Genomic DNA, 14,034 nt, shown 5'->3' with positions numbered 1-14,034 from the left:
TGACAGGCTAATTTATTTCACCCTTGTTTTAAATGACAAAACAATAATTTATGCCTAACTTGATTTATAAAGGGTGTCATAGCTCATTATCCTGGTCGCAGTTTAGTTCACTTTGTGAGTACAGATATTTCTATTGCGGGCAAATGCTCAGATTTAAAAGGATCAGTAGATGAAGCTGTCAGACTGTAAATTATTGAATCAAAAGGTCAAGAATCTTTTTTTTGGATCACTGCGGACTATCCTTGTTTCTTCTGACATATCTCTCTTACTCCAGTCTTTTCCCTTGCACATTTTAGAAAGAAACACATTGTTAAATATATTATATATGCCACAAATTATTAAGGACACAACAGGATTATTTCAGGAGTTTCTGATTTCTTTCTGCAGGTGGAGGTGTCCTGGAACAGTTTTAATCTAGGGGACGTTTTCCTGCTAGACTTGGGAAAAGCTATAATACAATGGAATGGTCCTCAAAGCAACAGACAAGAGAAGTTAAAGGTAATTATAGAAATCGTTAACTTAAATACGAAACTTCTGTCATTAATTACTCAATCTTATAATGTTCCAAACCGTGAGACCTGTGAGGCACAAAGAGTTCTTTGACCCTCCATAGACTGCAGGGTTCTGAAAGCTCAGAAATGTACCAACAATACCAGTCCATGTGCCATCAGTGATTCAATCTTAATTTGATGAAGTCATAAAAATACTTTGTGTAATCAAAATATCAACTTTTTTACCAGTTTTTTTCTCATCATCATCAATTCAAGTAAAATGTTTAAGAGAGCATTGTGTACTGTATCAAAGTCCCTTTAAGGCAGGTCATTTTTTTCGGCAGCCATCTTTAAAATGCCTCTTACTCGGGCATTCTGTCTGAATGGGGAAACATCAAATTCTCCAAAACTTTTTGACAAGTTTACTATTACATTACTTATTTGGAACCACCAATAAAATGAATCAATAACTGTCTTGTAAGTTTTATTTCTAAACATCCAAATCAAACAAAACCAGCATATTTTCAGGTTGCTCGAGCTTAATGCACATGCGTACTCAAAAAGAAGGAGATCCTGACACCAACCTCATTTTACATATTATCATTCTCTCTGTATTATAATTGTCTGATTGCACTGGCCTTCTTAAGTAATTTCCAACTTGTTCTTAATGGTGAATCTCCTCCAGGAATAAAAGCGACTCTTAGTTTACAAGTTTGTGGGCGTTTGAGTAATTGCTGTGATGTGATGTGCGCTGGACTAGACAGACTGTCCCTCACGTTCGTTTCATACAGATTAGAAAACCAAAAATGTTTGTTTTCAAGTGTAGATGGTTCATTTAAAAGCACAGATGTCAAGCTTTATTTGGATATATTTTTAATGTCTGTGTAGCAAGTATTCACTGAGATTCCAGTGCGCTTTTTGACCACCTAACTGTCATAAAAGCACACATCTGGTCCGAGCTTTTCCCCCGAAGAAGTATCAATCTATAACGATCGATGATTGGCTCCTGTACTAGTGGGCGGGGCTTCATTCGTCATATTATTACACTTTTCCCCATTCAAAATAATATGAGTGACATGTCTTGTGTATTTTATAGTCTTTAACTTTAACTTTAATGCATTTTACGTTGCTGACATATAGCCGTATTCTCAGAGCTTCATAACATTTCCACTGAAACACTGAAGACACATGGACTGTTTTGATAATTTTCTTTTCTGGGCTTTGAAAGTTTCAAGAACCTTGTTGTCTATGGAGGGTCAGAGAGCTCTAGGATTCCATCTAAAATATCTTAATTTGTATTCTGAAGACGAAAAAAGGTCTTACTGGTTTAGAATGACATAAAGGTAAGTAACCAATTTTTGTGAACTATACCATTAAAGCTAATAGAGGATTACACAGGACTGGATATACTACAATGACAGATGCCTTGATTTCTGTTGGGTTTATTTTTGTGTTTTGTAGGCTGTTATGTTGGCTCAGGACATCAGGGACCGAGAGAGAGGAGGACGGGCTCAGATTGGCGTGATTGAGGGTGCACAGGAGGAAGCTTCTCCTGAGCTAATGAAGGTCATGGTCTCGGTTTTGGGTCAGAGGATTGGTCAAATGAAAGAGGCAATACCTGATGACAAACCAGGCCAAAACCAGATCTCCAATGTCAAACTCTACCAGTATGAACACTTTCATCAGTCTTTCTAACTGTAAAGTTTATGTCATATAAAAATGCAGAAAAACACAAACTTAAAAAAAGCAAAACAGCCTTCCTGAAGGGTTTAAACACTAAACAACAAAAAAATTGTATCGTACAAACAGTCCCAGACCTTGAGCTGGTCTCAAAAAGGGACTAAACAAGGACAGACAGATACAAACAGGTGTTAATCGGCTAGCAGCTAGTTCTCTGCAGCTCCCACTGAAGTTAAACAGAGTTGTACCTGGTAAGTACATGAATTGTAGAACACATGTGAAAGTCAGATGAGGCCTTAGATTCAACCCAGGCTCATTCTAGAACCATACCTCTATATACATTTCTGGAGAGCACCAAATGCGTCCCAGGAGCTACGTATTTTTTGCAGTTTTTGTTTTCGCGAATCCACTTGTGTATGCTTTTTGAGATCTCAAATTTCTCTCGCGAGTGCCATTCGCCGCTGCTGTTCCATGTAAATCCACCAGAGGTCGTTGTTGACTGACTGAATGACTGACTGACTGACCGATTGATTAAACCACCCTCCTCCTTCCCTAAACCCAAGCAATAGTGTTATTAAAAGCAACGATTGAACCGGCTCAAGTCCCCCGACGTACATGGTAATCTACAGAACAAACTTGTAACAGCGAGAAAGCCTCAGCTGGTAAGCGCGAAAAGGAACAGTGTCATACTGCCCCATGTCATTGGTTTTAAAGAAGAAATGCAGCCATATGTAATTCTGGCTTCATATTATCTCTTATCTCATACTTATCTCTTTTGCTTGTTTGCTTATTTTTAATTGTTATTGTGTCTGAACTTGCTAAAGTGCTCTGTGAGTCCAAAGAAAATTTCCCCTTGAGGAAAAATAAAGTATACAAATGAACAAACAAACATAATTTGCAATTTCCAGAAACGTCTACAGGGCTACATTTTCAGGATGAGCCTATGTTGCTTAGATTATAGTGCCACGATATATCAACAGGGACACTGTACTCTCGGTGAGAGTTGTCCTTCAGATGAGATATTAAACCATAGTCCTGACTCTCTGTTGTCATTTAAAATACAAGGATTTCTTTCAAACAAAGCAGCATTGTGTTCCTGGCATCCTTGCCAAACTTGCACACTTGCCTCTGTCCATCATGGCCTCCTAACTATCACCATACCATCAAATTGGCTTCATCACATCACAGTCCCACCCTTTGAGTGCCCAGAAAAGCATTATATAAATGTAATGAATTATTATGAATAATTATATAATGAATTGCCATTACAAATAAGGAACAAACTTGAATATGGAGCAAAGAAAACAAAATCCTTAAACCAAAGCTAAGCTGACATCTGGGAAGACCTGACTTCAAGCTGTAACTGATAAATTGTGGGGTTGATGGTGAAGGTTCCGATGGCAGAATAGGGGTTGAGGGAAACAGATGGTATGCCATGAATGAACTGAGGAAGGAATTCTGAAGGAGCTTGTGGTGGGATGATCCATGATAGAATTTTAAGGCCAGCTGACAGACGTGATATAACAGACAGAGGTTCCTGATGGGCTGAGAAATGAGGTGCCACAGAAGGACCAAAAGATCAAGACTGAGATACGACAAGCAGCTGCTGTAGAGTTGATGATGGTGTGAGTGAGGATAGAGGTGGAGGTAAGGAGGAGCATGCTGGAGGTGGAGGAATGAAGTACTGTCAAAAGTCCAGAAGTTCATGGCAAAGGTACAGCTGTGACTGGCCAAGATGGAGCTGGAAGGATGTTGCCCCCTAGTGGAACTGATGGGATGAGGAGGCTGGACAGTGTCAGTTGGTTGATGAGCTGAGGTTGAATTGAGGTTACCGAAAGATGAGGCAGAAACAGAGAATCAGTACACTATGACAAAGCTAGAGAATGGAAGCCCCATGGCAGAGCCAATAGAAGAGCCAACAAGAGTGAAAAAACTGGGTATGAACCTAAAACACAGAGCATGTGCTGCATGAGGAAACAAACAACTCAAGAACAGGTGAAGAACAAATGAAGAACAGGTAGTGCTGGATGGGACCAGAAGCAATGAATCTCTTCCATTTCACTTGCTATTTCCATTTCCTAGTCAATCAAACAGGGCTCTTCTCATCCAGCTCAATGATTGATTGTGTAAATAGCTAGCATTGAAGCATTAGCAACATCCTTGTTGTTGATAACAACTGCTGATAATTACTTGATAATTTAGTGCTAACATTAAACAAAATAACTTTAATTTGCTTGGGTTTTTTCACAGGGTGTCAGACGCCAGTGGTCAGCTGTTGGTACAGGAAGTGGCTGTCAGTCCACTCACCCAGGATCTGCTGTGCTCCTCTGTGAGACATCAAAATTCAAATCTCAATACCTAATGCTTCACATTACCATTATATAATTACACAACTGAAAGTGGATGAATGGTTTGATGTATGTCTTGTTTGCAGGATTGCTATATTTTAGATCAAGGTGGCACCTCGATAATGGTCTGGAAGGGAAAAGGAGCTTCAAATGAAGAGAGGCGCTCGGCGATGGGCCGGGCAGTTGTAAGTACAAAAGTTTGTGAATTATTATTATTCTCCAAAATGGCCAAAATCTTTCACAATTGGTGCACAAATGTTCATCGACACAGGGATTTATAAAAGCAAAGAACTACCCGGCCAGCACTAAAGTGGAGGTCATGAGTGAAGGAGGAGAATCTGCTATGTTTAAACAGCTCTTCAAGTCTTGGACTGAAAAAGGTCAAACTCAAGGCCTGGGAAAGACACACTCAGTAGGAAAGATAGGTGATTGGTCATTCAGTGTTATTTCTCATTATGTTTCAGTAGTGGGTCAGTGTGGTGACTGTATATTCATCTGTCATTCAGCTAAAGTGGATCAGGTGAAGTTTGACGTCATGGAGCTTCACGCACAGCCGAAACTGGCTGCTCAGGAGCGGATGGTAGACGATGCCTCAGGACAAGTTCAGGTATGATAAAATATTAATACATTTGGGATTCCTGTCGCACTGATATTGAACATCACCACTGCTTTGTATTCAGGTTTGGCGGATCGAGAATCTTGAACTCAAGGAAGTGGATCGAAGCACTTATGGACAGTTTTATGGAGGAGACTGTTATCTAGTTTTGTACACCTACAACAGAGCCAACAAACCTCAGTATATCCTCTACATCTGGCAGGTGAAGAACAAAACATGCATTGTGCGGAAAGAACATACACATATACTAAACAAATGCCCTTTTCTTATCAATAGGATTATAATTGTATCATGCTACAGCAAATACAGGTGTAAATAGAGTCTACCTCCTATGTCCTGTTTTCCTTTTCTTTTTCATATTTTTTTATCAAAGGGATTGTTTACCCAAAAATAAAAATGTGCTTAAACAACTCTCACTATTTACCTACCTTCAAGGGGTTCTAAACCTATGAATTGATTTATTCTGTTAAAGAAAAATGTTTAAAGAAATCAGGAAACCTGTCACTTTTGGCATATATACAGTAATAAGAAAAACTAATTCTATACAAGTCAATTGTTACAGGTTTTCAGCCTTCTTCAACAGAAGTTGTCCATTTAACTGAAAAAAGAAACTTATAAAGTTTTGAAACGAGTAAAGAGTGAGTAAATAATGACAGAACTTTCCTTTTTAGGTGAATCATCCATTTAATGCTATTACAAGTGGTTAACGCTAAATATAAGTATAAAAGGTATCTGAAATTTCTCAACAGTCTCCATTCCAGAATATTACTGCCCTGTTTTACACTTTTATTAAGATGCATTTTTGTCAGTTCGATCACAAGTGGACGCTGATAAATACAGGTGTAAATGTAGTCTGAAATCTTTTGAGCTTGTTCACTTTTGACAAGATTAGACCTGTTCACACCTTGTATCAATGTTTTCATTAGTCCAACTACAGGTTTCACACTCAATGTTTTTTTTTGTTGTTGTTGTTGTTGTTTTTTTTACCTGTTCAAACTACTTTATTAAAATGAGCTGAAACCACACAATTCATGAGATTTCATTGGGACTACTTAATTTTTTATGTTCAGTTCTAATACATTTGTTAAACGTGTTAAGTTAACTTAATCGATTTGTGTTGGGATAACATGAATGAATTGTGTGGAACCCTGCATTTTTACAGTGTAAACTCAAAAATGATTTTGTTCATGCTTATAAAAAATGATTTAAAACAACAATTCTTTTTGTTATAAAAAAAAAAGATTTTTTTGTGATAAATTTTTTTTATGTTCAAACCACTTAAATTTGTTAACTTAATCAATTTGTGTTGGGACAACATGAAAGAACTGTGCAAAACTTACACTGTAAAAAATGTTGGGTTCCTCACAACTCCATGTTTTCGCAACACAAATCAATTAAATTAATTTAAGAAGTTTTACCAATTTAAGTGGATAACAATAAGGTTATAAAACAATAATGTTGTCCAAAAAACATAGTTAAAAGTGTGTTGTTTCTGCTCATTTAAAAAAAAAATAGTTTAAACAAGCAGCAAAAGTGCTTTTATTAAGTGTAGAGGTGTTTGAAACATTTTAAGATTGTCTACTTTATACTTTTTCCGCCCTGTTTAAACCTGGTATTAGGATTTTTTAAAAATCCAATCACATGTAAACAAAACCAATTACAGGTGTGAATGGGGTTAGAAAAACCTTTAAGCTTCCTGTAAAAAATGTGGGCGACGCGGTGGTGCAGTAGGTGGTCGCTGTTTCGAGCCTGGGTCAGTTGGCATTTCTTCTAAAACCAGCAATGTGTCGGGACAGCATGACTGAATTAAGTTAAGTTAAATCTTATTAGATTTTACAAATTTATGGGGATTGAACATAAAAGAGTTGATTTGTCCCAAGGAAATTTTAAGAATTGTGTTTCAGCTCATTTTAAATAAGTAGTTTGAACAAGCAACAACAACAACAACAAAAAGTTTAATGCTTGTAGATTTTTGACCTCGTTGGCCATGATTACACCTGGTATTAAGATGCATTTTTTTAACCGTCCAATTACAACTAAACAACATTAAATACATGTAAACACAGTCTAAATGTTTCAAGCTGCTCAACTTCAGACCTTTCTATTTTGTTTACATCTGGTATACGCTTATTTGTCAATACATATGATCATATATGGAAATTCCTAAATATGGATGAAAAACAAGGTGTAAAATGTTTTGAGCTTGTTTATTTTTGAGTTGTTTGGTAAAATGCTACATTTATACTGTCTTTTAATCTGGATGAACACATTGGAGATGTCTAGTCTATATAACATGAAGCTTGTGTTCTGTAGGGTCGTCACGCCACACAGGATGAGGTGACGGCATCCGCTTATCAGGCAGTCAATTTGGATAACAAATACAATGGAGCCCCAACACAGGTCCGAGTGGTCATGGGAAAAGAACCCAGACACTTCATGGCCATCTTTAAAGGCCGACTCATCATCTTCGAGGTGATCATCACCTCTTCATTCATCAGAATTCTTCGCCATCTCTGGGACACTTGTTTTACTTCCTTAGCTTCTTGCTTAATTTCTCAGATTTTTAATATATGATTTCATTCTGACCTTTTAGAAAATATGCACCATATGACTATTAAAGTATGTCACTCATGCTTTAAACACATTTTAATGTTATATTAGTACCAATGGGTAACCGTAATGTTAACATATTTTGATTGATTAACTAAAATAGATTTATAAATAAGCTAAATTTAAGCCTTAAACTAAATTTAAAAAATGAGAAGTGTTTTCCTGGCAAATAAATGAACAATAATAGTTCATTAAGTTTAAATAGTTTAAATAGTTTTCAGTAGTTTAAATATATACAGTCAAGCCCAAAATTAGTCATACCCCTGGCAAATTCTGACTTAAAGTTATTTTTACTCAACAAGCATTTTTTTTTCTTGACTGTAACTGACACAGGATTCTCCCAAAAGATATTAACACAATGTACAATCATTGTAAAAAAAATATTTAAGTAAAAATATTTCTTCATTTACTTTAAGTCAGAATTTCCTAGGGGTATATGAATAATTTCAGTCTTGACTATGTATGTAAAATTTACTTAATGTGATTATTTAATAATTCAAGTATGCAACAGATAATTCCATAGACATCATCAAATTCTTCCACAGATAATTGTCAGTTGCTTACAGTATATACTGTATATATATACAGTATATACTGTAAGCAACTGAAAATTATTTTGAATGTGGGAATGAAGTAGGAAACACTTGTTTGTCTTTGTCAGTGCTGATGCTGTTTTATTGATGTTTTATCAGGGTGGCACAGGCCGGTCGGGTGTTGTGAACCCTGATCCTGCTGCCAGACTCTTCCAGGTCAGAGGAACACATGAGCTGAACACAAAGGCCACAGAGGTTCCCGCCCGAGCCTCTTCTCTCAACACCAATGACGTCTTTCTGCTCAAAACATATCAGACTGTTTTCCTGTGGTACGGCAAGGCAAGTCTGAAACTGCACTATACACTATTAATATAAAATCAAATCAATCTATAACAACTAGTTTTAAATAAATGAATGAATAGATAAGTACTAATAATAATAAAGTGTGTAAACTTAAAACAAGAAAAGTATAGCATTTATATGGTTAAAAAAATTTATTAAAAATTAATAATCACAATTAATACATAATTATGGTTATTTAAAGGGCCATGAAACCCCCTCGTTTCAGCTGGGTGTTTTCACACCTCTACTTTGGAAAAAGTCAGAAAAGTGGGCGTGTCCAGCTCTGTTTAGGGGGGAGTGTCGGAGGAACTAAAGTGGGATGGTGTGGGAGTGTCTATTTGGGCACGCGCAAGTTTCAGAGTCAAAATACAAACACACACACAGGAGAAAGTGATGGTGTTTAACCTGCATGGACATCTGTAGTCGAATTATTTGCCAAATTATTAAATGGTGGACTTTAACTGCAGTTTTGCTCTTTCATTCAGCGAATTCATTCATTTCCCTCGCGACAAACGAGATATTTGATTCGAGGAACTGCTCTAAGCATGTTATTTTCATGCAATGTTTAATACCGCACGGCGAGTTAGAGAAAAAAACCCTCCGCATTTCCCGGAAACTTAGATGCACACAGCAGGTAGTGTCAGAAAGCCGAGTGTGAGCACTGGTCGCTCACTTACCAAATCTGTAGAGACAGGACAATCACCAGCAACTAGAGCCGCGTCTTTATTAAGAGGAGACTAAAGCGAATCCGGATCTCAGCGTTTGCAGATGAGAACAACTCTCAGGTAAACAATAATCCTCCTTAGACACGTAAGTTATTGTTGTCGAGCGTCGCGTACACTGTTAATCCACACGTGACTCCAGCTGCGCTCTCACAGAGAGAAAATGAAAACAAAACTTAACGGCAGCAGACTATAAAAGCAACACTTCACGCTTGTTTTGCCAACACAACGTGGCGTCTCTGTCGTCTAAACACTGTGACAGTAATGAATATTAATGAAGTTGCACAATAGAGCGCGCTGATTGGTTTGAACCAAGCTTTAATCATCCATTAATGCATCACACTGTAACACGTAATAAGACACACTCTGGCACAGACGTCCAGTCTGCACGCTGGAATACACGCTATTATGTCATGGCCGTGACGCAGCTTCAAACATTTGTTTCAAACCGGAAGTACGAATTTGCTTGAAATAACGCAAAAACAACCAATTTACACTTTTTAGTGAAATATAGGTGTCCTAATAGTGTTTTTAGCAGTGTGGGACACATATACGACTGTCAACAGCTCAAAAAATGTGTTTTGGTGTTTCGTGACCCTTTAATACAATAATTCATTCATTTTGCTTTGAATTAGTCTCTTATTTATCAGGGGTCACCACAGCGGAATTAACCGCCAACTATTCCAGCATACTGTATGTTTTACACAGTAGATGCCCTTCCAGCCACAACCCAATACTGGGAAACACTCATACACAATGGACAATTTAGTTCATTCAATTCACCTACAGCTCACATCTTTGGACTGTGGGGGAAACCGGAGCACCCGAAGGAAACCCACACCAACATGGGGAGAACATGTAAACTCCACACAGAAATGCCAACTGGCCCAATCGGGACTCAAACCAGTGACCTTCTTGCTGTGAGGCGATAGTGCTAACCACTGAGCTAATGTGCCACCTTATTTAATACATTTTATACAATATAAATAATGCTTTTAATGTTTATATATAACTAATGTTCTATATTTGTTTAAATACCTACAGTATATAAAACATTATGAATGAAATCTGTAACTGTTGCTGCTGTCTTTCCCCCTATGGATTTCCCCATGATGAAAAGCAGCTTTTAAAATCCAACTAAAATGTAATCTAATTTCAATTTTAATCTGATCTCTCTTTTAATTAAACTAATGTTTTATTTGTTGCTGCTGTTGTTGTTTTATGGATGCAAAATATCTTTGTACATGTATTGGTTAGATTTGGATTAATATGTGAACTGTGTATAGTATACACATAATAGACCTGTGTGTTTGTGTGTCACAGGGCTGCAGTGGAGATGAGCGAGAGATGGGAAAAGCTGTGGCTGATCTGCTCTCTGGTCAGGATAAGCAGACTGTGATGGAGGGTCAGGAACCAGCTGCTTTCTGGGTGCCTCTGGGAGGAAAAGCTCCATACGCCAGTGACAAGAGGTACAATCCTAAAACCAAACAAAAAGCAACTCACACAGGACAGATGATCATTCTCACATTGCAATAAAATGCAATGTCTCATTTAAAGACTCGTTTCCAGTCCAATTATACAAACACATGTAAAATCAAGATGCATTTTCTAGACAAGTAAAAAAATTATTATTTTTTTATATAGAAATTACAACTCAAAATTAAGTGTTTTTCCTTTAAACAAGCAAATAATATGAATGAGGTGAGTAAAATAATCTTGTTTTTGGTTTGAAATAAGATCATTTTTAGACTCCTTATTTCTGAAAACAAGACCATATTTTTCACTTGCCTAGAAAACGCTTGTTTATTGAAGAATTTGTAGATATTTGGACAAGAATCAGGGGTGGATTAAGCCAATGAGTGAGGTAAACAGCCTCTCAGGGCCCTATGTCAAGAAGCCTATGTATATTAATCATAAAGCTCTTTTAAAAAATTTCTATCATATGTTGTAAAATCTCTCCATAACCATTAAGATTTTAAAGTAAGTTCTTCTATTCAAAATCGGGGGGCTTCGGCAAATAGTGGAATGTTCCGTCCGTACTGCACATACTAATATAATAATACTAATAATAAAATCTAATCACAAATATGGCTAATTAACTGTACATACTTTGTGAACTTGCTTTTTATTTGTGAATTTGCTGTATTTAATTTTACTTTAAGAAGATAAAGGTTCCACTTAAAATATATTTTTACATGCTGTTTATATTTACAAAAACAATAAAAAATCTACAGAGGAAAAAATATCTATAGAGAAAGAGAATATTTTGAGTTTCGATGTGAGGGCCCCATTCCTGGGATTGCTTAGGGACCCTAAATCCCTAAGCCCCTGACTAGAATCTAGACAAAACTCAAAGTAAGTAAAGCATTATTTACAGTAAATTTACATGCAATAATAAGTAAGTAACAGGTAATAATAAGTAAATAAAACAATCAGTCGTAGGTTAATAAAAATCTGCCGAAATTGTGTTCAGGCAGTTTGTGTGGGCCCACTGATGTCCATGTAAACATATCCATTGTCTCCATTAGACTGGAGGAAGAGGTGTCACTTCATGAGCCCCGTCTGTTCGAGTGCTCCAATCAGACAGGTCGATTCCTCATGACAGAAGTGGCCGACTTTACTCAGGATGACCTGGATGAGGACGACGTCATGCTGCTCGACACCTGGGATGAGGTGTGTTTCAGCAGATTAGCACTGTTTGAATGCGGCTGTGGACAAATGGTGGTTTCTTTCAGGGTTATGCAGGGTTATTTCAGGGTTTTATGAGGAAACTTGTTTATGAAACAGAAGAAAAAAAGAGAGAAAATTATAGTTTGAGTTAGTTTGACACCAAATTTTGATTTATTCTTACAAATTGTGATATGACTTTTGCTCTCCGAATAGAAGATGTTATCTCAGAGATATAAGAAATATAGCTGTAAATTCAAGATGGATTCTTGACTCGTAATTGAGAGAGGTAAAGATGCGGTCCTGAGAAAAAAAGATGTGAAATGAAAGTCACAATGGCGGGGAAAAACACACGAAATAAAATTATATTTGCTTACTGTATCGTGAGTTGCATCTTAGAGTAATTATTTTCTAAATACCTTGTTTTATTTATTCTGTTTTCATAAAAAATATTTTGGAAAAGTTTTGGCAATTTTTTTTCTTATTTTTTCCTTATTGTTTTCTGTGCGTGTGTGTGTTCGAGTGTGCATGTCTGTCCATGTACTGTATGTTTGTTTGTATGTTTGTTTTTTTGTTTGTTTATTTGTTTTAAATATGTCTGTATACTTTTATTTACTCTATGTTTCAGTTTTTATTTTAGTTTGAGTCATTTTAGGTTCAACAAAATCAAAATAAGAAATATTTTCTTGATAAGGCACTGAAATAAAATAACTTAATTTAATAAATACATATTTTTAAAAAATCATGCCAACATTTACTTTAAATTATTGATGTATTTTTTATTCATTCATTCATTTTCTTTTTGGCTTAGTCCCTTTATAAATCTGGGGTAGCCATAGTGGAATGAACTGCCAACTCATCCAGCATATGTTTTACGCAGCAGATGCTCTTCCAGCTGCATCCCATTACTGGAAAACCTCCATACACACTCATACACTATGGACAATTTAGCTTACGTAATTCACCTGTACCACATGTCTTTGGAAATCCAAACACAGGCAAAATGCAAACTCCACACAGAAACGTTGTTGTGAAGCGAACGTGCCACCCACTGCACCCATCGTGCAGCCCATGTAGTTTTTGGTTTAAGAGAACCATAATAACCCAGTTTGAAAATGCTTACATTTCATTCTAATAATAACATTTGTACATGTACTATTCTCTTTCTTTCTCAGTTGAGTATATTACAATACACAATTGCTTGTTAATAAAACTAGTCTAATTTCTTAATAAATATCTTTTATATATGATAAACATATTGCTGGTGTTCGTTGTCAGAACTGGACGTTTGTGGCTCATATTTAAATCAGTTTTTTAAACGTCATCTCCTCCTCCTCCCTCAGATTTTTCTCTGGATTGGTAACTCGGCAAACCAGTATGAGATCCAGGAGTCCAGCAGCAGTGCAGTAGAGTATCTGAAGACTCATCCGGCAGGACGGGACGCCGGGACCCCCATCACCACTGTTAAACAAGGCTACGAGCCGCCAACCTTCACCGGCTGGTTCAACGCCTGGGACGCGCACAAGTGGAGCGTGAGTCTCTAACCGTCCAGCAGGCGGCAGTAAAGCACAACACACATTCACTAACACACTAAACAACTCCATCAAAATCATGTCTGACGATCATCTCACCTACTAATAAATATATCCTTAAGCTCAACATGAAATTCAAAACTAAACCTTTTTTTTTTTACTTTCTCAACATGTTTCTGACATTATTGTGCATCATTCTTTAAATATTTTATCCAAATAGGTCTGTCATGATCATTTTTTTTTTATTTCACTTACCATGTAAATAAATTTAAACAAATATATTCATATATATTTTTTGTTTATTTATTTTTTCTGTTTTTACATATTTAGGCCTGTACCCAGCCTGGTGAAAGAGGTGGTTCTTTTCTCAAAAAATGAAAGTTTTTGGGGTTATTTGCCTCCTTTTCTATTAAATTATGAAGGTCGCTGAGTGTAAATGAGTGTGTGTGGATGTTTTCCAGAGATGGGTTGCAGCTGGAAGGACATGCGCTGC

The 14,034-nt window shown here is 36.7% G+C and overlaps 1 protein-coding gene across 8 annotated transcripts in view; it reads left to right on the top strand.

The window, feature by feature from the left end:
• The window catches only part of vill (villin-like), a 31,531-nt gene that overhangs the window by 12,632 nt on the left and 4,865 nt on the right, over positions 1–14,034 (top strand). For all 8 annotated transcript variants that reach the window (XM_073940648.1, XM_009297407.5, XM_021470314.3 and 5 more), the window contains 12 exons: positions 388–498; positions 1,953–2,158; positions 4,422–4,500; positions 4,606–4,704; positions 4,791–4,944; positions 5,026–5,126; positions 5,200–5,337; positions 7,449–7,607; positions 8,438–8,617; positions 10,666–10,811; positions 11,871–12,015; positions 13,353–13,541. In XM_073940648.1, the coding sequence (XP_073796749.1) occupies positions 388–498; positions 1,953–2,158; positions 4,422–4,500; positions 4,606–4,704; positions 4,791–4,944; positions 5,026–5,126; positions 5,200–5,337; positions 7,449–7,607; positions 8,438–8,617; positions 10,666–10,811; positions 11,871–12,015; positions 13,353–13,541 (1,707 nt within the window). The remainder of the gene's footprint in view (positions 1–387; positions 499–1,952; positions 2,159–4,421; positions 4,501–4,605; positions 4,705–4,790; positions 4,945–5,025; positions 5,127–5,199; positions 5,338–7,448; positions 7,608–8,437; positions 8,618–10,665; positions 10,812–11,870; positions 12,016–13,352; positions 13,542–14,034) is intronic.

The sequence above is a fragment of the Danio rerio genome, chromosome 24 (genome assembly GCF_049306965.1).
Source record: "Danio rerio strain Tuebingen ecotype United States chromosome 24, GRCz12tu, whole genome shotgun sequence".
NCBI classification, from domain to species: Eukaryota; Metazoa; Chordata; class Actinopteri; order Cypriniformes; family Danionidae; genus Danio; species Danio rerio.
Note: the sequence above shows the minus strand (reverse complement) of the source record. Positions and strands in the feature narration are given on the sequence as shown.